This window comes from Pecten maximus, chromosome 2, assembly GCF_902652985.1.
Source record: "Pecten maximus chromosome 2, xPecMax1.1, whole genome shotgun sequence".
In the NCBI taxonomy this organism is placed as follows: Eukaryota; Metazoa; Mollusca; class Bivalvia; order Pectinida; family Pectinidae; genus Pecten; species Pecten maximus.
Genome location: NC_047016.1, coordinates 4,636,830 through 4,664,783, shown reverse-complemented (window position 1 = coordinate 4,664,783; position 27,954 = coordinate 4,636,830). Strand labels below are relative to the sequence as shown.

Below are 27,954 nucleotides of genomic sequence, written 5' to 3'. Positions count from 1 at the left end.
CACCCACTTTTGATTTTTCACAGAATTCTCCGTCTGCAAACATCTCGGTCCAGGATGTCGAGGAAGGCGGATTTGGTCTGTAAAAACCGCTACGGATGAATGAATTCAGTCAGCCAATCAGAATGACGGATTCTAATACTGCATCAGGCATGACACTTGCATGGTATAAATTTCAATCAAATGTAGTAATGATCATTAGCAATCATCAACTGTCAAGCAAGTAAAGCAGACAAATATAAAAAGGCAAAGAAACAAACAGGTAAGGTAACAATTATTAATTAGTATTTATATTGTATGGATGATACACAGGTATATCATCATGGTTTATTTTTAGATATCAACTGTTTTAATGCATTTAGGATTGTTTATTGATTTATTAGCACACATACACCTATAGTCTTGCAATTAACGGTTGATTGGCCGGTGTGTGTTTCTAACATGTACACGTATATGAAAGTTTGGAATGTTTGTTCAGTCATTTTTAATTAGTTATATGTAACATGCTGAATTAACGGCACGTCTAGATTATTAAAAACTGTTTATTGTTTTAAATAATATTCCCTAGTGAGTTTATAGTTTTCTCACAACTTCTAGGCTAGAAATATGTGTACTATAGATTGACACAGACTTGTTCTACCCTCAGTGGATATCACACACTGAAATCGTTAGGTTGTTTGGTCACGTGTCATTACGTTCCGACCAATGAGGTGGATTGTCACTGGATCGTTATCTCAACTGTCGATATTACTTCCATTTTTACATATGAATATATCGATTTAAATCAAATTATTCATGTACATAAATCAATGTGACAACTGATCGATCTGTCCTTTATTAATGCTGCAATACTTATCTTTGTTGTTTGGGTATTAATACATCAATTAAAAGTTCACATAAATTACCCTTAATTATGAAATTTAATACTATTACAATATAAAATTTGCAATTCATGATCGTACTGAGAATATCACAAAAACATAGCATGTTGGGTTATTATGAGACATGTGCACCTTGAATGTCTCGTACCATATCAAAGGAGCGTCAGTTCAGAGAGTCGCACTGCTTTACAAATAAAGGACGTCCGTCATACCGTCTGTCATACCGTCCGTCATACCGTCCGTCATACCGTCCGTCATACTGTCCGTCATAGGGAATGTAAACTAGAACACTGTAGACTGCCATACTGTCCGTCATACCGTCTGTCATACTGTCCGTCATACCGTCTGTCATACCGTCCGTCATACCGTCCATCATAAGGAATGTAAACAAGAACACTGTAGACTGCCATACCGTCCGTCATAGGGAATGTAAACAAGAACACTGTATACTGTCATACCGTCCGTCATAGGGAATGTAAACAAGAACACTGTAGACTGTCATACCGTCCGTCATAAGGAACGTAAACTAGAACACTGTAGACTGTCATACCGTCCGTCATAAGGAATGTAAACAAGAACACTGTAGACTGTCATACCGTCCGTCATAGGGAATGTAAACAAGAACACTGTAGACTATCATACCGTCCGTCATAAGGAACGTAAACAAGAACACTGTAGACTATCATACCGTCCGTCATAGGGAATGTAAACAAGAACACTGTAGACTGTCATACCGTCTGTCATACCGTCTGTCATACCGTCCGTCATAAGGAATGTAAACTAGAACACTGTAGACTGTCATACCGTCCGTCATAAGGAATGTAAACAAGAACACTGTAGACTGTCATACCGTCCGTCATAGGGAATGTAAACAAGAACACTGTAGACTATCATACCGTCCGTCATAAGGAACGTAAACAAGAACACTGTAGACTATCATACCGTCCGTCATAGGGAATGTAAACAAGAACACTGTAGACTGTCATACCGTCTGTCATACCGTCCGTCATAGGGAATGTAAACTAGAACACTGTAGACTGTCATACCGTCCGTCATAGGGAATGTAAACAAGAACACTGTATACTGTCATACCGTCCGTCATAGGGAATGTAAACAAGAACACTGTAGACTGTCATACCGTCCGTCATAGGGAATGTAAACAAGAATACTGTAGACTGTCATACTGTCCGTCATAAGGAATGTAAACAAGAACACTGTATACTGTCATACCGTCCGTCATAAGGAATGTAAACAAGAACACTGTAGACTGTCATACCGTCCGTCATAGGGAATGTAAACAAGAACACTGTATACTGTCATACCGTCCGTCATAAGGAATGTAAACAAGAACACTGTAGACTGTCATACCGTCCGTCATAGGGAATGTAAACAAGAACACTGTATACTGTCATACCGTCCGTTATAAGGAATGTAAACAAGAACACTGTAGACTGTCATACCGTCCGTCATAGGGAATGTAAACAAGAACACTGTATACTGTCATACCGTCCGTTATAAGGAATGTAAACAAGAACACTGTAGACTGTCATACCGTCCGTCATAGGGAATGTAAACAAGAACACTGTATACTGTCATACCGTCCGTCATAAGGAATGTAAACAAGAACACTGTAGACTGTCATACCGTCCGTCATAGGGAATGTAAACAAGAACACTGTATACTGTCATACCGTCCGTCATAAGGAATGTAAACAAGAACACTGTATACTGTCATACCGTCCGTCATAAGGAATGTAAACAAGAACACTGTAGACTGTCATACCGTCCGTCATAGGGAATGTAAACTAGAACACTGTAGACTGTCATACCGTCCGTCATAAGGAATGTAAACAAGAACACTGTAAACTGTCATACCGTCCGTCATAAGGAATGTAAACTAGAACACTGTAGACTGTCATACCGTCCGTCATAAGGAATGTAAACAAGAACACTGTATACTGTCATACCGTCCGTCATAAGGAATGTAAACTAGAACACTGTAGACTGTCATACCGTCCGTCATAAGGAATGTAAACAAGAACACTGTATACTGTCATACCGTCTGTCATACCGTCTGTCATACCGTCCGTCATAAGGAACGTAAACTAGAACACTGTAGACTGTCATACCGTCCGTCATAAGGAATGTAAACAAGAACACTGTAGACTGTCATACCGTCCGTCATACCGTCCGTCATAAGGAACGTAAACTAGAACACTGTAGACTGTCATACCGTCCCTCATAGGGAATGTAAACAAGAACACTGTAGACTGTCATACCGTCCGTCATAAGGAATGTAAACTAGAACACTGTAGACTGTCATACCGTCCGTCATAAGGAATGTAAACAAGAACACTGTAGACTGTCATACCGTCCGTCATAAGGAATGTAAACTAGAACACTGTAGACTGTCATACCGTCCGTCATAGGGAATGTAAACAAGAACACTGTATACTGTCATACCGTCCGTCATACCGTCCGTCATAAGGAATGTAAACTAGAACTCAGTGTCCGTCAAATCAAGTTATACAATGGTTCTATCTCGCCTTTGTCCATGCAGATAGATATTTTTCTTCTATATGGTGTTATCACTTTCATATGAAGACTACTTAAGATGACGTATTATTTCTAGCAGTATACTTCAGTTAATTTAAAGAATATTGCGGACTTTATAAGTTTACACTTATGAACGTTATCATGGTTTCTAAAACACTTCTTTAAACGTTTTATAGTTTCAATACCCGGATCTCTGGTTGTCAGCGCGGCAACAATCAATACTTAATTACGTATACATCACAAAATCAATATTTGCTCTGACTATCATTAAACAGGATTACATACGTCTGTGTGTTAACTGGGGGAATCCCCCCGTACAGGCCTGTCGGCTGGTCCTTATTTATTGCCTTCAACGTGGAAACAATGATACGTGCACAATTACCATTGCACACATGTCGAATTGTTTTATGGGGGAACATGGATTGTCCCAGCTTTCAAATTTACGTTCTTTTACATATGACGTTTTAGCTAGGTGTTCTTGTGTCATATAAAGTTTTCTGTCCCATTTTTTACAGTACTATTTTTGGCTCATTTACGGATAATACATTTGAATATCAAGAGAATGTTCTACTTCAATTCAAGATCATATCGTCAAAAAATATTTCAAAATTCTTATAATCATTCATAACATTGGGTTAGTCAGGACAATTCGACATGATTGATCATTGACGCGTAAAACTGTTCGTACTCGAGCTTGCTCACTAGTCTGCACTTTTTGATAGAAAACATTATCAGGTAAGGGTATGTGATGCACTGTACGACTACCGCTTAGCGCACGAGATGTGGGGCAGAGAGTGGAACCTTGTAGTGAGGGGAGATAAAGGCGATATGAAGGAAAAGCCAGTACACCCATTTTGAAAATTCGCGATATTGTTTTCACCAACCTCAAAATACGCGATGAGGTGGTCAAACTTATGCTGTTCCAAGCTACTCCTAGACTATTCATAGCTATGCCCGATGACCCTGCAGACAAAAGAAACATCTTGGGCGATTCTTGTCACTGATGAACCGTTAAGGTTCATATAAATAACAAATCCAGAGGTCTTTTACTAGCCTATAAACCACTGTTCTGGTGCAGCTACGCAAAAGTGACTTGACCAATTGTTGATATCTATCATGGCTATCCATTGGTCTTGCTGTTGACACTTATTGTTTAAGCTGCTTGTTAATTTCGGCAAAACATGTGTCAATGCAAGTTTCAGGAGAACACTGAAAGTTCATGTGGAACCGACATACTGGATACTGTACAGTGTAACCTTTCCGTTATGCTCAAGTAGTAGTGTAAGTGTTTGTTTGACCAAATTTGACTTTATCAAAACATAAACATCGATTCCCCTTTGACCTTGAAATGCAAATTTGCGGCTGTGAATTATATTGCACAAAAAATGGCATATATACCCGGAATTATACTATTAATCGATTTCGAGGCTTTAGATACAGTGGAATGGACGTTTCTTTATATATATACACACACACACACACACACACACACACATTTATAAGTATTTTTGGCTTTGGTAACATAACTAGGTCATGGATAAAATGTCTTTATAATGACGCCACTAGCTGTGTTATTAACAATAGATTTTGTTCAATCTTCGTCGCTATCAGACGATGAGTCCGTCAAGGCGATCCTCTGTCACCCTTTTTAATCATTCTGGTTGTAGAAGTTTAAAGTGCAGCATTCAATTATTTTTTTCTCCAGACATAGGAAAGGCGAAAGTTTGTCGAGTCATGCGGACGATTCTACATTATGTTTGGAGGATGAAGAAAATCATTAAAATGAACGTTAGATATCTAAGATTCATTTGGTAAAGTTCTAGACTAAAGCATATGATGATAACTGAAGCAGTTTGACCTTGACAAAAAAAGTCAGTCAAGATAAAAGGTTAACTCTTAGAGGATCAATGTGGAATCTAGTAGGAAAAAAATCACTCCTTAGTATCAAATACGACCTAAGCAAAACTGATACAACCTTTCTAAATTATGAGGAATGTTTGAAATGAAACTGGGTTTGAAGAACTTGTTTTTAAGAAATCTTATCATGACTGGAAAAATCACTGTTATCAAGTCCCTGTCGATTCCTTTTCTAGTACAACTATTTACAGTTTTATCCATGTCATCCCGTCATTTTCCTCGACAATTAGATCAAATATATTTTGATCTCGTATTGAATGATAAAAAGGATGAAATAAAATCCCCCTGAAAACTTCTTTTCTATATCAATTAGAAGAATATAGAAGAATAAATATTCTCTCATATGCAAAAACATTACGGATAAGTTTAATCCTTTTTTGAGAGAAGTGTTTTGGGATGGAGTAAGCTAAACTTGGAACAAAAACAAAAACAAAAACGCTGAATATGGTTTATTTATAATATAAAAAAAGTTTACAAAACTGTATATTTCCAGTCATTTCAAGATAACGATATCAGCAAGATAGCAGATTTAATTGATAATGATGGTTATGTAATCAGTGTACAAAAGTTTCCAGAAAACTTAAATATACCACAAAGTCAGCAAATCAAGTTCGATTGCATTATTTCAGTAACTATGGCTACACTACGTTTACGATTTCTTGTCTAACAATTAAGATATTTTATTCAAAATTATGTTCACCTGTTCTCTTTACAAACATTCAAGTTATTGAGAAATGGTCTCAAGATTTACAAATCTAGATATTATTTGTATATTTACCTATTTGATACCAGTGAGCTGTACATATGACGTTATTTTGATATTGTGAACCAATAATCTTCAACACAACTATATAATCATGAGGTGAACTCTCTGAAATTATGAAGATGAAGACTTGTATCATATAATGTGGCAATGAATTCATGATAATGTGATTTGGAGTGAATTTTCAAACCTGCCTCATTGAATATATAATCTTGCAATTGAAATCGTCAAAAAGAATGCCATTTTAGGTTATTCTACCAATTATCATAATGATCTTAAAATATTGTTGTTTCTTGAAAATAAGACGCTCCAAACATATATATTTATATTCAGATAGATGCTTTTCTACCATTCCTTTGATAACAGGTGCTCTGTCACATTTGATACGTCAAAGAGAAATAGAAATAACATCTTTTCAGCATTATAGAAACAATAAAATTGATACTATAACGCAAAAATGGCAACCAATTGAACAATTATTTAGTTGAAGATATATCAACAACAAGATAATGATTTAAACAATGATTAATATAATACGTTTAGGTATAACACGTTTTGTAGTAACTTGAAGATATATGAATATGTGTGAATCAAAAGAAATTAAAAAATATATGCAAAAAACTGTGGTACTAACCTGCCGCTAATTGAGCCTGTCAAGTATACCCTAAAACGAGAGAAGATTAATGTACTTATAGGAGTTTATAGCATTATCAATATCAAACTCCTATCAATGCAGACGTATTTGTTTAAGTGGAAACGTGCCCATTGTTGATGTCATCACTCATCAACGATGGACACCTCGCAACAGGTGACGGCAATGATGTAAATCATGTATTCACAATGTAATATTACTCAAGAAAAGTTGGTAAGTACTAGGTTTGGAGACTCATTTGTATGGCTTAGACATTTCTCTTCACTAGCCACCGAAGATCAAATCTACGTGTTCCATCGGTTACTGTAACCTCATGTCTTTAGAATTTTTCATTTCTATTTAACCCCTGATTGTTAACTTCCATGTAAATAATTCGATCATACACATAGGCAAATAACATAGCAATGAAGTGTGTTTGTGAAGTGTGTCAGTGAAGTGTGATACTGAAGTGTGTTAGTGAAGTGTGATAGTGAAGTGTGTTAGTGAAGTGTGTCAGTGAAGTGTGTTAGTGAAGTGTGTCAGTGAAGTGTGTTAGTGAAGTGTGTTAGTGAAGTGTGTTAGTGAAGTGTGATAGTGAAGTTTGATACTGAAGTGTGTTAGTGAAGTGTGTTAGTGAAGTGTGTTAGTGAAGTGTGCTAGTGAAGTGTGTTAGTGAAGTGTGTCAGTGAAGTGTGTTAGTGAAGTGTGTTAGTGAAGTGTGTTAGTGAAGTGTGTCAGTGAAGTGTGTTAGTGAAGTGTGTTAGTGAAGTGTTAGTGAAGTGTGTTAGTGAGGTGTGTCAGTGAGGTGTGCTAGTGAAGTGTGTTAGTGAAGTGTGTTAGTGAAGTGTTAGTGAAGTGTTAGTAAAGTCTGATACTGAAGTGTGTCAGTGAAGTGTGTTAGTGAAGTGTTAGTGAAGTGTGTCAGTGAAGTGTGTCAGTGAGGTGTGTCAGTGAGGTGTGCTAGTGAAGTGTGTTAGTGAAGTGTGTTAGTGAAGTGTGTTAGTGAAGTGTGTTAGTGAAGTGTGTTAGTGAAGTGTGTTAGTGAAGTGTGTCAGTGAAGTGTGTTAGTGAAGTGTGTCAGTGAAGTGTGTTAGTGAAGTGTGTTAGTGAAGTGTGTTAGATATCAACTATTAACTAGTATGTCCTGTTTTGAGAAAGTAATACGAGGCTGAGAAAGGGAAACATATTTGTCCTAGTATTCCATGCTGCTATTACCGATGTAAACGATTTCCACTAATTGTTCATTCCAAGCCATATAATGGGTCTAAAACTGCACTATACAGTTGTTTCGTCCTTCTAGAAGTAGTTAGAGATGCTTGTGTAATCGGACAGTTGTTTAGTTCTCCTCAGTGATGTTAGGGACACTATACAGCTGTTTAGTTCTCCTCAGTGATGTTAGAGACAATATACAGTTGTTTAGTTCTCCTCAGTGATGTTAGGGACAATATACAGTTGTTTAGTTCTCCTCAGTGATGTTAGGGACAATATACAGCTGTTACGTTCTTCTGAGATTTTTGAGTGATGTAAGAAACACCACAAAGCTACTTCGACCATCTAAGACTTGTCAGTGATGCGATGGACATCATGCAGCTGATTTGTCCTTTAGGATTCGTCAGTGATGCTAGGGACATCATGCAGCTGATTTGTCCTTTAGGATTCGTCAGTGATGCTAGGGACATCATACAGCTGATTCGGCCTTAGTATTCGTCATTGATATTAGAACATAATACAGGTGCTTCGCCCTTCTAGGACTCGTCAAGATGGCAGGGGCATCATAAGGTGTTCCGTCCTTCTAGGACCCCTCGGTGGTATAAAGATTAAGTGTGGACATGTTTTCTTTCTAAATTAGGCACAGATAGATATATACATGTAATTGATTATAAACTATGGTTTCGTGAATCTTAAAGTCCTCAATCATGTCACCTGCCGAGATGTACAAGGATGTTTGTGGTCCTTACTCCTAACTTTAACCCCCAAAATAACAATAGCTATAGTACAGAAGCTAATCACTTGACTTATGTAAGGACGTTGAACTAAAAATAATTTGGTTAGCACCATATAAATTACAGAATCAGCAATAACCTTAAACATTTAAAAATCAAGTCTGGGTCGAAGTTAGGGAGGTGCTTCTATCTGTATGTAAAATGTACTTGATTTATGGTAGAGAACCTGATCGATTAATCGATTGTGCAGAACAAAAAGGGAACTTTTCACCACCAATCACCTTGTTCTTTAAATTAGTATATTTTACATAACTCCCTCAGTATAACTCATATCAAAATGAATAAATGAATAATTTTAAAAGAACAACGCAGAATAATAATTATCATTCTAACAAAATATACTCTAAAATAGATTTTTAGATATATATATATATACAGGCATGGCCACTTTGACAGTTACTCATAGTTTGGATAAGTTTTATCTAAAGTCTGTTGAGGTTAACTTGGTGTTTGTTGATAGTAACATGTCGTGTCAACAGACCAAACTTACCGATGTGATTAGATACATTGCTACGCCATCCAGGGAATAAGGACTGGGAATTAATCTCCTAATATTACTGTTCGTCCGAGAAGGTGAGAATATATTCCGTGATATTACTGTCCGTCCTAGAAAGATGAGACTAAAATCTCATTATATTACTGTTCGTCCGAGAAAGTGAGAATATATTCACGTGATATTACTGTCCGTCCTAGAAAGTGAGAATATATTCTCGTGATATTACTATCCGTCCGAGAAAGTGAGACTATAATCTCGTTATATTACTGTTCGTCCGAGAAAGTGAGAATATATTCTCGTGATATTACTATCCGTCCGAGAAAGTGAGACTATAATCTCGTTATATTACTGTTCGTCCGAGAAAGTGAGACTATAATATCGTTACATGTCTGTTCGTCCGAGAAAGTGAGAATATAATCTCGTGATATGACTGCCCGTCAGAGGCAGCGAGACTATAATCTCGTGAGAGGCAGCGAGACTTTACTTTCGTAATATTACCTTAAGTGCGGGAAAGTAGTACTTCAATCTCGTAACATTAAAATATAAAGATCGTAGATGGTGACGTTAAATCTCGTGAACTCATTAAATGTAGGGCCAAGGCAGAGAGATGGTATTTGTTATACCGGTGATTTCTCGCTATATTAGTATAACGTTGATCCCCTTAATTCACTTAACATCAAAGTGAGACTGAGAAGTCGTTATATTATTACATATATTAACTATTAATGCTACCCATACTACACTGATCGATAAAGAACACGGGAAGGCTAATTACATTTAAAGGTGTGGACATGCACCTAACGAATTCTGGCAAGGTTTCTAATCCTGGTACTGTGAGTTCTTTTGTACCTCTCTAAACAAGGTGATAACAAAACGACTCCCTTCTTTAAGGACAACTGTATGTATCACCAATCACAGATGCTCTAAAAGTTTACTGTGTCCAGGAGACCCCGTACCTTTAACACTAATGAGCTTTTGCTAAATTCACGAAGATATCTCATTTGGTATGACAAGGTAGGACTGGCATTACATAACTGCACAGCAAGCAAAGGTGGAAAGCTTATATATATATATATTTATAAATATTATTGTTATTATCTAAAACTTCAGAGAGATGTGAACAAGGTAAGGACTTGAAAGATGTCACTGACCATTGTTAGACATCACGTAAATGTGTCCTGACGTCACTGAAGCGTTTCTGTACAGGCCATTGTTAGACATTACGTAGATATGTTCTGCTTCACGGACGTTTGGAGGCTAAATAGGAATCTAATTTATTATCCTTATGTACTGACTTTCAAAAAAGCTTGTATAATAGTTTGTGAAACATGATTAAATATTAAGCGATAATAAGTTAATGATTTATGTGTTCTTTTATTAAGTTTACCTACTGTCACCGTATGTATTCCAACGTTTCTAACAGTGTGTTTCATTTATGTTAATGTATCCAGTGACATTTTAATTAGGAAATAGATATAGCGTGTGTATACATGTAAGGCAGAAGACCTTCGGGCATGTGTATGTCGTAGAATTGTGCTTATCTCCTGATCCCTAGTATAGCTAGGAGTGACAGTGCTGTCTCTCTAGGCATCGCTAAAGTGGTGTATCTTCCACTACCTCACAAAGTATACGTAGCGATGGAACAATCACAGGTGTTGTGTGTGGACAAGGGTGACTTTGTCTAATGGACCCTAACCTATTCGGACATATATAACGGTTCAGCCGTCCACAATCGCCCTCTCACTACGACCTCAATGTTTCAACATGGATTTTGATGTAGTTAGATTGACGTAACTTCCTATCCTCGATGTAACGGTGGGTCGGGATGTGGGAAATGTCCCCCACACGATTGCCATCGCTGTGTGCATGTAAGGATGGCTATTACGAATGTCGGAGGGGGAGATTTGACACTGTTTCGGAGAGACGTACACTTGTTTATGAATGGGGCCATATACACTGCTACAAGGAATATAATGATAAAATAATTAATGATACGACCTTCAATGTTTTTCCAGACATTTCTCAACGGTATCAGGACACGAGGAAATTAACTTGAAAGGTAAGTAAGAACATTTCGCCAACTTACACCATCTATAAAAGGTTAAAAAAAATACATAGGAATAGAAACAGGTACAAATGAATTCGATTACATCAGCTTTAATTAATACATAAATAATAAAGACACATGCCGAAATGTGGATACCTCGTCCATCTTTCCAGGTACTGATTTTTGCTCCATACCTTTTGATTGACTGTGTGAATTTTGTACTGTTATCTATTTTGACACGTACATAATTCTCTTTATATGCATCACCAGCTGATAAACCTGTTACTGTTATTTGATTAGTTTAATTAGTATGCAAACAATCAGATGGCTGACTGTACCTAATTTCTCTGATCACTAGGTCATACATACGTCCCTACAAAAATACGATTCAGCAATAAACTTTTCGTAAATAAATAGTAGCACTCTGGTAACCAGTAAAAAAAACACTATGTATATCTCGGTAGTCAGTATGTATATCTCGGTAGTCAGTAGGTATATCTCGGTAGTCAGTATGTATATCTCGGTAGTCAGTATGTATATCTCGGTAGTCAGTATGTATATCTCGGTAGTCAGTAGGTATATCTCGGTAGTCAGTAGGTATATCTCGGTAGTCAGTATGTATATCTCTGTAGTCAGTATGTATATCTCGGTAGTCAGTATGTATATCTCGGTAGTCAGTATGTATATCTCGGTAGTCAGTATGGATATCTCGGTAGTCAGTATGTATATCTCGGTAGTCAGTATGTATATCTCGGTAGTCAGTATGTATATCTCGGTAGTCAGTATGTATATCTCGGTAGTCAGTATGTATATCTCGGTAGTCAGTATGTATATCTCGGTAGTCAGTATGGATATCTCGGTAGTCAGTATGTATATCTCGGTAGTCAGTATGTATATCTCGGTAGTCAGTATGTATATCTCGGTAGTCAGTATGTATATCTCGGTAGTCAGTATGTATATCTCGGTAGTCAGTATGTATATCTCGGTAGTCAGTATGTATATCTCGGTAGTCAGTATGGATATCTCGGTAGTCAGTATGTATATCTCGGTAGTCAGTATGTATATCTCGGTAGACAGTATGTATATCTCGGTAGTCAGTATGTATCTCTCGGTAGTCAGTATGTATATCTCGGTAGTCAGTATGTATATCTCGGTAGTCAGTATGTATATCTCGGTAGTCAGTATGGATATCTCGGTAGTCAGTATGTATATCTCGGTAGTCAGTATGTATATCTGGGTAGTCAGTATGTATCTCTCGGTGGTTACGTTTAAGTAGTCAGTATATATTGGGACTTTTTTTTAAACCATACAGATATCGATGTTTCGTCCTTCTCGCAGGACTCGTTAATGATAATTGGTGCTGAAAACGTTAAAGATAATTTGCTACCAAAACTCGAAATAGGTAAAAAGAAGTGAAGCCGAAACGTTAATGGGGAGGCCAAAAGATTCATAATTCAACAACGTCATTATATATATATATATTTTTTTATTTTTTTTTTACTTCATTATTTTTAATAGTTTTTATTTTTTCTCAGAAGAATCTACATTAAAACATTTGTTATTTTGATATTTCTTACAGATCTTATTTCCATTTTCATTCGCCTTCTTTACGATAAATGACAAACAAACACCGTTCCGGTAATTTTATATGAGTATGCACTTTTTTCTGCACTAGAAGGTATCATTATGCATAGTTAATTTGCAATACCAACTCCGCGTTGTCCTAGAATTCCTTTGAAATCTTTAGAATCTGTCTGCGTGTGGTATTAAACTTCACAGATAACTGAATAAAAGTCGATAATTACAAGTATCTCTGAAATCATTATTTTTCCTGACGACTACTTGCTATTACGATTTCCCTTCCTAATTAATTTTTATCTCTCTTGATTTACAAACCTCTGACATTTGAGATTCCGTTCTTACTGTGAGTGTGACATGCGATGTGTACAGTTTGATAGTTAAACATTTATTATCTGTTAACACACATCAGCAGCATCTAAGGGAGAAAGCAGACATCAGATTGATTTATACATTGTTACCAAAGCTACATCCACAAGTAAAGGACAAGAACTTAACGAGTCTTCCCTATTGAATTAACCTTCATGTATGAGATGTATAAGATATGTAAGGTTAAAATACCAATCATATAGTGATATCATTTTTATAATTAACAATCAGGTATGCACAGTGTATATAATACATACATTATTATAATCGACGACCAGACACTGTGTATTATACGTACAGTTGTTAATTATATAGCTAGATTACGTAATGGTCATAGTTATCACATTTCCTTGTTTTGTGGTTTCTTTATTGTTTCTGGTATTCTATTAATTGCTTTTAATATTTCAAAAAATCTAAAGTGAAATTACGCTGTATTTCCAAACTTTGGTTTTAAGTTATTCGTTCGTACTGTTTCTATAAGGAAATTATGGTAATACGTACTTTTCATTGTCTGTTAAACAATTTAATGTTAGTTCATCACATGGATTGCTACGCTAATTAACATAATTTTATTGTAGATGTTAAAAATGGGTTTCCCCCGCTATCTATGTGTAATTATTTCATTTTTTATAACTGACCGACTATTTCACGACGATATGTATTGGAACCGCCCTTTATACTGATAGAACTGTACAGATACATATCTAATTACTTGTCTAGTCCCACCTCCGAATGTCCAAGAGGAAACAGTTGTGATATTTATCAGTTGTCATTAGATACAAACATGCGTGTCGTTGACTCCTCCAGTCACTTTGATATTATATATCGAATTCTTTACTCACTACGAAAACACACCATTTGTCATAGACGTCGGCCTATTTGTATACCCTTATCACAAAAATAAGGGCTGTCTAGTCGATGAATCACTTTGATATGTAAGTGCTCCTCAGCTCCTCAAGGTGAAGGAGCAGTGGTGTTATGATTGTCAATGCTTTACTATGTCATAAATCCCTTGGAAAGAGACAAACGAACTATGAGTTAAATAGAAATAACATGAAATTATCTAAAAGAGTTAAAGATGAGATTTACATACTCGAGCTCTATAATTATAATGTAGGTAATTAATATTACACTGAGAATTAATTCTCCAGAATCTCAATCAAATCATGCTCTATCAGTAAAAACATTCCATTTAAACAGTCCAGTACAAGCGAAGGTGTGAAAGGTGATCCATCTTACACATAAAGCCCGTCCTAACCCGACAACCTATCACCACAAGTAATAAAACCTGGACGAATAGTTATTTCTGTAGAAGTCGCCTCTATCCCTTACATATTCATTAAGTAAGCTTTAAAAATCGAAATAATGGCGTTCGAACTATCGCTAACGTACGGATGTGTCGTTTAGTGAGGCGATACGGCAAAGCATGGCAATGTACCGTTATATATACAGATGCGCACCTGTTTCTTGCCACAAGGAAGATCTTCAATATAACCAACAGCACATTAACACGACGAACATGTCGTGTGGTGTCTATACTTATAAACAGTGTTTACCTTATAGTGGCCGTGCTAGCAAACCTGGGATTTCTCTTAGGGTATATGTATCTGATAGATCAGTAAAACTCTTATTTGTATTACGGTTATAAATTTCGCTATATTTGGTGTAAAATTATTCTCATAAACGTATATAAAGCGGAAATATCCCTTTCTTCAAATTAATATATGAAATTGTCATACTACAATAATAAAACTGACAAGCTATGTAACGAGCTTTGTGTTATATCTTGGCGTACTAAACCGATGATAAATTATCAGAATTTTATTTTTGTTAAGTTTAAAATAACCACATTGCATAAGCACGCCAAAATAATGTCATCGTGATGTAGGCCAGTATGATACAGAGATTGTAGTTTTAAATCACACATCCTGAACAGCAAATATCTACGTCACGGTGATTGACGTCTCGTCATAGTACGGACGAGATTCAATAGAACTTCAGATATTCCCTAAGGACCTGGGTATTTCCGAGCGTCAGATGGTATTGGCGTGGCGACACTTTAAGTCCTTAAATCTATGACATCAGTAACCAAATAGGTATTCCCCTGTATTGACCACATGTATCCTGCTCTGGATACCGTGCGGTGGATCCTAACCAAACACACACCTTCATAATAAATAATATGTAATCGATAATCGTATTGGTCACAGTAAAATCTGGAGCTGATAGTGATTGTCAATGGGAGAAAATGAACATCATTTTCGTCAAAGAAACACGTGTTGTAATGTATGTGAGAGACAGATTAGTAGAGGCATGGCTCTTTTCTATTTTTTGATATCTTTATCAACATTTTTATTTCCATGATCTTGTCAATAGCAGTGTTATTCTATTAACAATTTTATCAGAATAAATTGTTAACACATATCCTGCACTCTCTCTATGGACCCAGCTTATATATATACTGCACTCTCTCTCTCTATGGACCCAGCTTATATATATACTGCACTCTCTCTCTCTCTCTCTCTCTCTCTCTCTCTCTCTATGGACCCAGCTTATATATACTGCACTCTCTCTCTCTATGGACCCAGCTTATATATATACTGCACTCTCTCTCTCTATGGACCCAGCTTATATACATACTGCACTCTCTCTCTATGGACCCAGCTTATATACATACTGCACTCTCTCTCTCTCTATGGACCCAGCTTATATACATACTGCACTCTCTCTCTCTATGGACCCAGCTTATATATACTGCACTCTGTCTCTCTATGGACCCAGCTTATATATATACTGCACTCTCTCTCTCTATGGACCCAGCTTATATATATACTGCACTCTCTCTATGGACCAAGCTGGTAGCATATGTATATATAATACACTCTCTCACCTGGGACCAATATATTGCCATATACATGTATGCGGTGGCCGAGTGGTTAAGGTACCCCGACACTTTATCACTAGCCCTCAACCTCTTGGTTGCAAGTTAAAAACCCAGTTGGGGCAGTTCCCTGGCACTGACCGTAGGTCGGTGGTTTTTCTCTGGGTACTCCGGCTTTCCTTCACCTTCAAAACCTGGCACGTCCTTAAATGACCCTGGCTGTTAATAGGACGTTAAACAAAATAAACCAAACGACATAAGTATATAACATTTTATTGTTTCGTCCTTTACTGTTAACAAGCGATAACAAATTTAATGTTATTCTGTAATTAGATAGAAGTCACCTTGTTGATCGCAGATAATGTTTTTTTTTTACTAAATTGATTTGATTGTGAACACTCTCCTCTTTAGTTAAGCAAAATAAGCATATACGATGATATTGATTAATCGGTTAGATATAATAGATATAAATTAAATAAATATTACTCATATTTACTAGAAGACATTAAAACTTCCGTGTGTCGTCGATATCACTAGGATTTCATCACAGCCTCAGTTTATTATCCGTACTGATGTTTTCCTATGGTTTAATGAGATGTAGGTTTTGACAGGTAGCGATAAGATAGATCAATGAAGCGCGCTCAGGTAATCCACCGGAAATCAGATACCTATTAAGGTATTATAAACCAAAACAGTGTCCCATCACAACGCCTGACATCCTCTTGCTTAGATATATTTATCAGTTTTGTGATTTATCCACCAATAATATCTCCTTCACACACCTACAAGTAATACACACAGGGTCGGTGTACGCACCTTTAACACGTAGTTTTCCCGGAACACCGGTCCGAGAACACTATATATATATTTGATAAAATGTTATGTCTCATTCTAAAGTAAAACTTGTACTGAATGTGGAGCCATCGCCTGTATCATCATACTTAACAGAAATATACCGATATTGAGGAAATTATAAAAATACCGAAGATTTCAAAGGTGGTCTTACGAAAAAACATTAATTGTTAAGAGAGTAAATATAATAAGTTATTGTATATCTTCATTACCGTAGACAAATTAAAATTTCAATTAATTACTTTGGTAAGTTTGAATGTAAATGACATTGACGATGATATTGAATTATTTAACAGGTTAAGGAGTGTATTTCGTGGTCCCCAGACAATTTAACATGAAGATGATGTATCGGACGTCTATGTCTCCTTTATACTTAAATCGTTTCAAATGCCACCTCACCAATAACCTTCATCACAGACATATCAAAAGTAATGATAATTGTAACACATGTTCGTGTTAACGTCATATATGCCATGGTAACGTTTTTTCTTTTTTTCGTGTTTCCTTTTTAATTTCGAACATTTTGCTGTGGATGATTTGCATAATAATAATAAATCCCATTGTTCACATTTTAATGTTATATCTTATATATTTATGATGTTTACTCATAACTGAACAATCTCTTCAGGATGTCCTGGTTCCAAGCATTTCGGGGCGAGTATGGATTCACGTACTATGGAGAGAAAAGGACAGCCGTTACCACAGACGTGTCTCTTGCTGCAGTTATATACGCATGCGCACTCATTTCTTTGGCAACCCTGATTGCTGCTGCTGGAATTCGCGGGAAAGAAGTAAGTTTTAATATGAGAAGATGCCTTTTTATTATTATACACAGACATGTATGATCTTCCTCTCCGACACATGTTACAGATATCACAAAGTAAAATGTACAGTCAGGTTTGGATCACACAATCATTTACATGTTATTAGTTTTTATTTTTAGTTAAGTATCAATATAATGAACTTTTATCCAGGAGTATTTCCCAATTTACTTCTGTTACGTTGTCATGTATCCGTTTGTTACTTTTGTACTAATTAAATGATGTACAACTTAAGAGGTAAGAAGTTATTAATCTCTTTATATTTTCATCTATTATTTTCTTATTGGTACATTCAAATACTATGGTCTCTCCTACTTTCACTTTTACTCTCTTTCTCTCCCTTTTCTCATCCAATTATAATCGTATTGCACATAATTATTACTATTCAGCTATCTTCTGATGCATACATACGTTTGATTATATTACATGTGTATTAGGAACGGTCGTCTATAATGTTCATGTAACTTGTGCCCAATCCTTTTACTGTATATTCGCAATAAACTATGTTTAAACTAGACGTCTTTACTTATAAGAAACTATTGTTCTGTTGCAGCGTTGGTATACCCTCCTACGAGTGCTGTACAGCTTGGCCGTCGGTTCTACCATTATACGTGAGTACTACTTACTGAACATCATCTCGATATGTTTATCATGTTTAGTAAATTACAGAGGAGGGTTGTATTCATATCCTTGCGTTTTAATTGGTTTGATAAAAATACAGGAAATAAATCGTCAAATAAAGACGTGCCTTTGACGGGAAGCATGTTTTCTTCCGTACTATAATCTTCCCGTGCATTAAAGTCGACAACATACACCACGACCTCGTTGTTTAAAGGCCTATATGGCACTGGTTTTAAATATAAATGAAATAAATATACATGTTAACAAAGTCTATACAATTACACGTTTACACTACACGGTTTCGTCATGTTAAAGATGGCGTCATGCTGTCTAGTATAAATCTATCAATGTTTTACACTACTCTATACTGTCTTTTAATGCAGGATATCGTCATGTCAAAGATTAATAGATAATGTTTATTTAAAGCTATAACACCACCAAATTTAAAATTGCGTATTTAACACGCGATGTCGTCATTGAAAAGATGACGCCTTACCATCTATTTAATGCATAGTATTGTCATGGTAACGCTGCATCATAACCTTTTATTGGACATTAATAACTGACCATTAAGGCCGCCATTAATAATTACGAATTAAAAACAACATTGACATTAAATCAAGCTATTGCAATACTATACCAATACCGTTACCATGACAATACTATACGAATACCGTTACCATGACAATACTATACCAATACCGTTACCATGACAATACTATACCAATACCGTTACCATGACAATACTATACCAATACCGTTACCATGACAATACTATACCAATACCGTTACCATGACAATACTATACCAATACCGTTACCATGACAATACTATACCAATACCGTTACCATGACAATACTATACCAATACCGTTACCATGACAATACTATACCAATACCGTTACCGTGACAATACTCTACCAATACTACGATTACTAATATTGGCTAATTATAAAGTGTAATAAAGTGAGAAAAACGTTACAAAGTAAAGACAAATAAAACAAACGACAAAACAGATCTACATTTTAAAATGAAAATACAAGCCTTACAAATGTATTTAAGTGAACGTTTAACCTCAAACACTGCTCTTTAAATTACACATTTGAAAAGTTAATTACACAATTCTAATTACATAAGTTATTTGATGGCAATGAATATACAATCATACAGTACATTACTTAGATAATGCACAAGCTAATGTGTACAGACAATGATTGACAGTGGTCGTATATGACATAGCCTAATTGATGTGACACCTGTCCGAGTGTTCGGCCGGTATCAGGTCATCAGCTGATCTGTCAAACACCATCTATATCACCAAGAGACATACAGCAATCTTTTCGTTACCAATAAAACGGCGGTATTTGTTTTTTAGATAGAAATTAGTATGGTGCCTCGAAATGTTAAACGTTGTTAAATATAAGTTAGTTTTAAAAGTGCGTTAGTGTTAGACACAAACACAATGATTAAATACAAATTATCTCACACTATTTAACTTACAGGACCACATCATTTTATCGAAAGGAATTAAATTTCGTTTTATTGAAGTTGGAAAGTTCACATCATGAATATTCCTTGGCTTTAGTTTTAACTTTTAAAGTATTCACGAAGCATCAAAATTAAGTTCGAGTGATAGAATGCATACCTTTGTACACTTAAAACTTGAACATGAAAACTAATAATCGGCTTCAATATTATGTAACCGAATTTTTAGTAGTCTTTGTCAAAGAGCTTTTATTTTGAACACTATATTTATAACTGTCATTAGTCTTAATAACAAAAATAATTAATGCAAACATTTCGTTCACTAAGCATGTCTCATGAAAGCAGACGACTGCTCAGAAAACGAAATAAATAATTTGCAGTGCAGTTTCATAAATGTTCCGGTTTAGTAACACGCTAAAATGATTTTAGCCATTTTCCTGTTGAGTGAAACGCTTAAATGATTTTGGCCATTTTTGCATAGTGAAAAGGGCTAAATTGCAAAGTGCAATATAGCTTCATAAATGTTCCTGTTAAGTAAAACGCTAAAGTGGTTTTAGTCGTTTTCCTGTTCAGTAAAACGATAACGTGGTTTTAGCCATTTTCATATTTAGTAAAAGACTAAAGTGGCATGAGCCATTTTCCTGTTAAGTAAAACGCTAAAGTGATTTTAGCCATTGTCCTGTTAAGTGAAACAATTACGTGCTTTTAGGCATTTTCATTTTCAGTAAAACGCTAATGTGATTTTAGCCATTTTCATGTTTAGTAAAACGCCAAAGTGACTTAAGCTTTTTTCATATTTCATAAAACACTATATTGAATTTAGTCATTTTCTTCCTATCACTTCAAAAAATGATCCCTGTACTGATGACAAGTCTGACGTAACAAATTGTAGGCCGAACAGGGGCGGACAATGACCGGTGAAGATCCTAACATGTTCTAAGATCACGATGCATTTGTTCGACATTGCGGAGGAGTTCACCCTGACAAAATTTAACGTGTAATGCCACCTCACACTTCCTGCGCTACAAGTTATATTTAATCAAAGGAGATTGTGCTCGTATTGGCGGCCAATGGCACAGAACGTTTCTGTCATCATTTCAGTATCCAGTAATTTTATGAATGACTCCATTTTCCATACGTGTTTGTGGTGTAAATTGTATACTTTCAGTTATCTTGTTCTTGCTTATCTTTGCTATACACAGTTTTGATGTTCAAAATGTAACTTGATTGAAGCTATGTTGTAATACAGGACTACTTAATATTACACAGTGAAGATATCGCTGTTTGACCTATTTTGGAGATGTTAACACGATTTCTATTTAATATTACACAGTGAAGATATCGCTGTTTGACCTATTTTTGAGGTGTTAACACGATTTCTACTTATTATCTGTTCATCATGGTCAATGAAAGACAGGCTAACCATTCTAAAACATCTCCTCATTAGTATCACTTGATTGTCAATTGGTTTGACATCATTGAACTTCTCTGGGGGTTCTATTGGGTGAAAAATACAAACACTATCATAAAAGTAGCCAAAGACAGTGAATTTCAATAGTACGACATTGCATTAACATTAAACACAGTGATGTGTTTAATTTCCACGTTAATTTGTATACAAAACGCAGCTGCCATTGTAAACATCATTATAAAATGATATCTGTGATTGTAAACATCATTATAAACTGATATCTGTGATTGTAAACATCATTATAAACTGATATCTGTGATTGTAAACATCATTATAAACTGATATCTGTGATTGTAAACATCATTATAAACTGATATCTGTGATTGTAAACATCATTATAAACTGATATATGTGATTGTAAACATCATTATAAACTGATATCTGTGATTGTTGTTGTAGTGTCCATATTTGGGTATTGTTGGATGGAAGGTAGCAGCAAGGTGAAGGCTCCTTACATATACAGATCAGGGGCCAAGATTGAGGGTGAAGTCGGCGTGATCATCGGTCTGCGGAAGATCAATATCACTTTGAAAGGTAAATCATCAGTCTTTAATGCATACATCTCATTGACAACTATGTGCTAATGATAATATAATGTAGGGACGATACAACTAATACATCATTGGTGCTGACGTCTCCCTTTGATGACCATGACAGCATTATGGCCGCTAGATATACAAGTCTCGTAGCTTTGTGTGCGTCTTATGCAGTGTTTGATATAGTCGAAGAGTAAAGGTTCAGTGTATATGTTCAACTCTTATATTTAATCTAAATATCTTAATGTTGAACTGTACCATGCACTCTAGCTACGTATGTAATACGTTACAAAAAGGCAAAGGCCATAAGTCAAGTTTTATAATGGCGGTCGATTGTTGATGGGTCATCTGCTTACTTGACAAGTGTATAGATGGGAGCGGTGGCAATGACCTTGGATCTGCCCATTGTTCTGTTAAACCTAGTGCCATCTAACCATCAGAGCCTATCAAAACATACCATATGATATAATGTGTCTGTTAAGGTAGTATTAACTGACTATTATACTAAAGATTTAAGTCTGAGGAGTTTGATATCTAGATATAACTGTTTTGTCTGAAAACATATCTAATGAAACGAGATTGTTAACGATGACAGTTACATTTCCCATTATTTTGTCACAGTCCTTAAAAAATATTCCATTCATAAACTGTTATACAAATTCTCATATTCACAAAATTTCGATTAATGACAAGTGACATCTTTATATCGATTTTCATTACAGGAATGTTTGAATCTGGTGGTGGAGAAGTATCCTACAACGAGGAGATCAAATTGGACGGAGGTACGTAGTCATATATAGCTCATTATAACATACCATCCGATATACCAAATTATAGACGGCGGTACGTAGTCATATATAGCTCATTATAACATACCGATATACCAAATTATAGACGGAGGTACGTAGTCATATATAGCTCATTATAACATACCGATATACCAAATTATAGACGGAGGTACGTAGTCATATACAGCTCATTATAACATACCGATATACCAAATTATAGACGGAGGTACGTAGTCATATATAGCTCATTATAACATACCGATATACCAAATTATAGACGGAGGTACGTAGTCATATATAACATACCGATATACCAAATTATAGACGGAGGTACGTAGTCGTATATAGCTCATTATAACATACCATCCGATATACCAAATTATAGACGGAGGTACGTGACTGTCATGTATAGCTCACTGTAACATACCGATATACCAAATTATAGACGGAGGTACGTAGTCATATATAGCTCATTATAACATACCATCCGATATAGCAAATATAAAGTCACACCAATAACGCATCGTCAATAAACTATGGCTCACATTGGTAAATTATAAATACATAGACATGGTTGATAAATACACACAACGACAAGAGGAAACGACAAAATAGATCACTTGATGACGAAGCTCTTTATAGTTTTTAATTAGCTAATAAAATGACACTTGTGTCAATGACGGAATGGGGTCCTGGAATAGACTCTCATTACATCACATGTACTAAAGTTAATGTCTGACGTATTCCGTGTAAATCAATCGATTCTCGTTATCATTTATACATTATATATACATGATAAAGTATTATTATGCAATAAGCACCTTTGTGACACCTTCCTGTATGCATGTTTTACTGTAGTAGTGACATGCTTTTCTTCAGACGACTGCACTTTACACTGCAACAAACTTTAGCGAGTTTTTTTTTATAAACAAGGATAAATTACAGTACTACGTCGGACTACAGGGATCTTACCATGTAAATAATTATAAACTTGTAAATATGTGATTCACGAGGATAATACTTTGTTATATAATTTTTTAACTATTCTTAAACTTAATGTAAACGTTACCTTTATAACCATATGATACAGCTCAGCAGTGTGATAAAGGCACTTTAATTGTCGAATCTGACATGTTCCATACGTAAATTTCCTCTTATAGTGCTAAACAATCTCATAATAGCATTGTATAACATTATGGCTATTGACTTGATGATAGTTCTGTTGTGGCGCCAGGTTTACGTTCAATTTGACAGATTTCATGACATGAATGAGTCATTCTAGAATATTTCACCAAGCATGTGTCGTTATCTCTAATTAAATATAAAATATCCTAATGTTTAAGTTTAAGTGTATATGAAAATTGTTGGATATAGTAAGAATCGAGTATTTATTTTTTTCGAGCCTATACAGAATTAATACATATACTTTTACTATCAATCATCAAGAATGTCGAATCAAGGTATTATCAAATTTCTGTACAAGTGTACCTTCTGACCAAATATAAAAATCAATTTTATACCATCTCAACAAAACGAAATTTAATTTAAACTTTACTAATGCCCACTACAAGCTAGGCTGTGGTTTTAAACATATGTATAAAAAGTCACGAAATCACTAACTAGTATTCTGATTTGTTGGTAAACAAGTAGATAAAGCTGTCTACTCCGACTCGTCTCCTGTAACCAATGTATTACTACCTCATATGACCTATCGGTAACAACTCTAAGTCTGTGGTTATGAACAAACATTTCGTTGTAAAATAAGGTTGTGTAATTATTGAGTCAGTGTTCGATACAGAATAAAAATTTTTTTTTTCGATATATCGTATACTAGTATCTAAGAACTTGTGGTATTGTAGTCAATGTTATTGCACCATAGCAGATGTGAGAATATGGTGCTACGATATCGGTTTATAAGTCAGTAAATACAATGTAATAATTTAATTGTGGTATATGTTTACAGTAACTGTTCCTAATTGGGAATTAAAAGAATGTCTGACGAGAGGTCTACCAGATCCAGTGGTTGCTATAGTCGAGTATCTGGCGACTGATCAAGGAGGTCTACGGTGGGGGCGTGGCTTCACAATGGCTGGCTATATCGCGCATATCCTTTTATGGTAAGTTATAACCAGTGCAGCTGTGTAGTTATTTCATAAACCCAAAACAGATATACAGTATTTAATGTTCTTATCAACAACTCTTATTTATCTCGGGAGAAAAGCTCGCAGATACCAACATTAAGTTTATTTTTACATGAGGTTGCCGACGTTTATTTGTTTATGTATTTGTTACAGGACCTCCTTTTCGTTTTGGTTTCTGGCTAACATACTGCTGTGCAGTGTGGTTTTCTACGGAGCGGCGCTGTATACCCTGACGGGAATATGCATGATTTTGTCTAATATTTCATATCACGTGCTGCAACCAACCAGAGATATGCGCATGCTCTGTTCAGACAGTGACTTCACTATCAAGTATGGCATCTGTTTCTGGGCCGTTTTTGCCGTTGGTAAGTATGAGGTCAAAGATTTATCAGGTTAACAAACTTAATATTAAATGTGTTAAGACGTAGATAACTCAACAATCATCTGACTCGCGCTAACGCGACACCTTTCTTACGACATATACAGCACCATCGTGTTGTGAAGTGCTCTATGTAACCTATGTCGACTGTGCTATGTTAACGAGATCAGTATTTACATTTTTACTATTTTTAACCTGTAAGTAGGACTTTTAACAAGAGACATGTTATTTCTATTCCAGGTGTGATAACCACGGTGGTCGGACTCGGGATGATACTTATGGACTATTTAAATCCAAAGTTGCTTGCCACATTTTTTATGATTGACAGCCAGTGTGGCGATGACCAGACTGATGCGTCGCTTCTTAATCAAACGAAATCGTCCCTCATTTACAAATATACATCAGTACCAAAAAAACGTAAGTTAAACAAGTGCTATCCATCAGCTGGCCAGTCAACGACCACCAAGTTCTTAGCTTTTCAACACAAAAATGTATATATGTATATTTAGATTAGATGAAACATACATCGACGTTTATTATAAGTTATTACAACATACCGGTAGATTATGCATGAAGGAAATCATCTCCACATCGGCAAACATCACATCACTGTTTTAATTATACATGTACTACGGTGTAGTAAGTTGGGGGAGGATAATGAGATCATGCATATATTTTAAATCAGTCGGCTTGATTTATCTTAAGAATCATTAACCATTAAATCAATCGGCTTGATATATCTTAAGAATCATTTACCATCAGATCAATCGGCTTAATTTATCTTAAGAATCATTTACCATCAGATCAATCGGCTTAATTTATCTAAAGAATGATTTTCCATCAGATCAATCGGCTTAATTTATCTAAAGAAAGATTTTCCATCAAATCCATCGGCTTAATTTATCTAAAGAATGATTTTCCATCAAATCAATCGGCTTAATTTATCTAAAGAATGATTTTCCATCAAATCAATCGGCTTAATTTATCTAAAGAATGATTTTCAATCAAATCAATCGGCTTAATTTATCTAAAGAATGATTTTCCATCAAATCAATCGGCTTAATTTATCTTAATAATCATGTGCTATGTTACACGTTTAAACTCCAATAAACTAATTTCGGTTCACAGATGAGACGTCATTATTCTCTCCCGGATATCGGAGTAACTAACAAAAGTTTCGACTTCGGCGAGCTGAAGAAATCAAATCCGGTTTTCGAGGAAAAAGAGGAAAATGAAGCTCTGGAAAATGACAGCCATTCAAATAACAAATCAGAAAGGACGAAAAACAACAATAACTCAAAGTTTCATATCGGAGAAGATCAAATTGTGATTGAGGATGAAACAAATAGACATAACAATCTTACGATACCAGGCCCGACGGAGAGAAATGTGGTGTCCTCGGCGCTGTAATAATCTTACTGTACCGGGCCCGACGGAGAGAAATGTGGTGTCCTCGGCGCTGTAATAATCTTACTGTACCGGGCCTTACGGAGAGAAGTGTGGTGTCGTCGGCGCTGTAATAATCTTACTGTACCGGGCCCGACGGAGAGAAATGTGGTGTCCTAGGCGCTGTAATAATCTTACTGTACCGGGCCTTACGGAGAGAAGTGTGGTGTCGTCGGCGCGGGATGAAAGGCCACCAAATAGTGCTATACAGACTAAAACACTATGTTTCGGGGTGTTTTGATGAAAAAGGACATCATAATCCACACAGTAGAATAATAAACCATTGTGCAGATTTCACCCTCTCTCTCCAGAAATACAGACAATGGGTGACTCCAAACTACAACTAACTCGAAAATCCAAAAGTGCTTCAGAATGTATGGTGTTTGTATGCGATAAGTGAGTGAATGCAAGAGAATGAATTTTAATTTTCTCTATAAAAAGAAAAGGAAACTTTTTGAGAGACTGCTAGCATTTCAGAACAATGTAATTTTCGAAAAAAAAGGTTTCGGAATGTTCGATTGTTGGAGTTTTTCACTACATATATATTCCAATCTTATCAGTGAATCTTATAATTTCGATTATCTATGTCGATTTTGAAAACTACAAAACATCACAAATTTGATATTTGAATGAGTGTGTGTGTTTGTTATCCAGATGTAATCAATGGATGTGTGTGTTATTACACAGGGTGTAGTCATGATGTAATCCATGGATGTGTGTGTTATCACACAGGGTGTAGTCATGATGTAATCCATGGATGTGTGTGTTATCACACAGGATGTAGTCATAATGTAATCCATGGATGAGTGTGTTATCACACAGGATGTAGTCATAATGTAATCCATGGATGTGTGTGTTATTACACAGGATGTAGTCATGATGCAATCCATGGCTGTGTGTGTTATCACACAGGGTGTAGTCATAATGTAATCCATGGATGTGTGTGTTATCACACAGAGTGTAGTCATAATGTAATCCATGGATGTGTGTGTTATCACACAGGGTGTAGTCATGATGCAATCCATGGCTGTGTGTGTTATCACACAGGGTGTAGTCATAATATAATCCATGGATGTGTGTGTTATTACACAGGATGTAGTCATAATGTAATCCATGGATGTGTGTGTTATCACACAGGGTGTAGCCATAATGTAATCCATGGATGGGTGTGTTATCACACAGGGCCTAGTCATGATGTAATCCATGGATGTGTGTGTTATCACACAGGGTGTAGTAATGATCTAATCCATGGATGTATGTGTTATCACACAGGGTGTAGTAATGATCTAATCCATGG

General features: G+C 35.8%; 1 protein-coding gene across 3 annotated transcripts; it reads left to right on the top strand.

Moving 5' to 3' along the window:
• Positions 1-197: 197 nt before the first annotated feature.
• On the top strand, positions 198-27,954 carry LOC117314658 (dual oxidase maturation factor 1-like). 3 transcript variants are annotated; one of them, XM_033868747.1, is made up of 10 exons: positions 198-259; positions 11,259-11,302; positions 17,599-17,761; positions 18,345-18,402; positions 21,767-21,901; positions 22,626-22,685; positions 24,655-24,808; positions 24,986-25,197; positions 25,452-25,628; positions 26,340-27,954. In XM_033868747.1, the coding sequence occupies exons 3-10, from the start codon at positions 17,600-17,602 to the stop codon at positions 26,378-26,380; spliced, it is 999 nt and encodes a 332-aa protein (XP_033724638.1). In that variant the 5' UTR covers positions 198-259; positions 11,259-11,302; position 17,599; the 3' UTR covers positions 26,381-27,954. The 3 variants fall into 3 exon arrangements, with proteins under 3 accessions (XP_033724638.1, XP_033724630.1, XP_033724645.1); XM_033868739.1 differs by lacking the exon at positions 198-259 and having other exon boundaries at positions 10,808-11,302; XM_033868754.1 differs by lacking the exons at positions 198-259; positions 11,259-11,302 and adding an exon at positions 17,018-17,114.

What these genes read in the sequence shown, in the direction of transcription:
- LOC117314658 (XM_033868747.1), top strand. Translation starts at nt 17,600, where the DNA reads ATGTCCTGGTTCCAAGCATTTCGGGGCGAGTATGGATTCACGTACTAT. An exon ending in CTGGAATTCGCGGGAAAGAA is followed by an intron (nt 17,762 to 18,344) that starts GTAAGTTTTAAT and finishes GTTCTGTTGCAG; the next exon opens with CGTTGGTATACCCTCCTACG. An exon ending in CTGGGCCGTTTTTGCCGTTG is followed by an intron (nt 25,198 to 25,451) that starts GTAAGTATGAGG and finishes TTTCTATTCCAG; the next exon opens with GTGTGATAACCACGGTGGTC.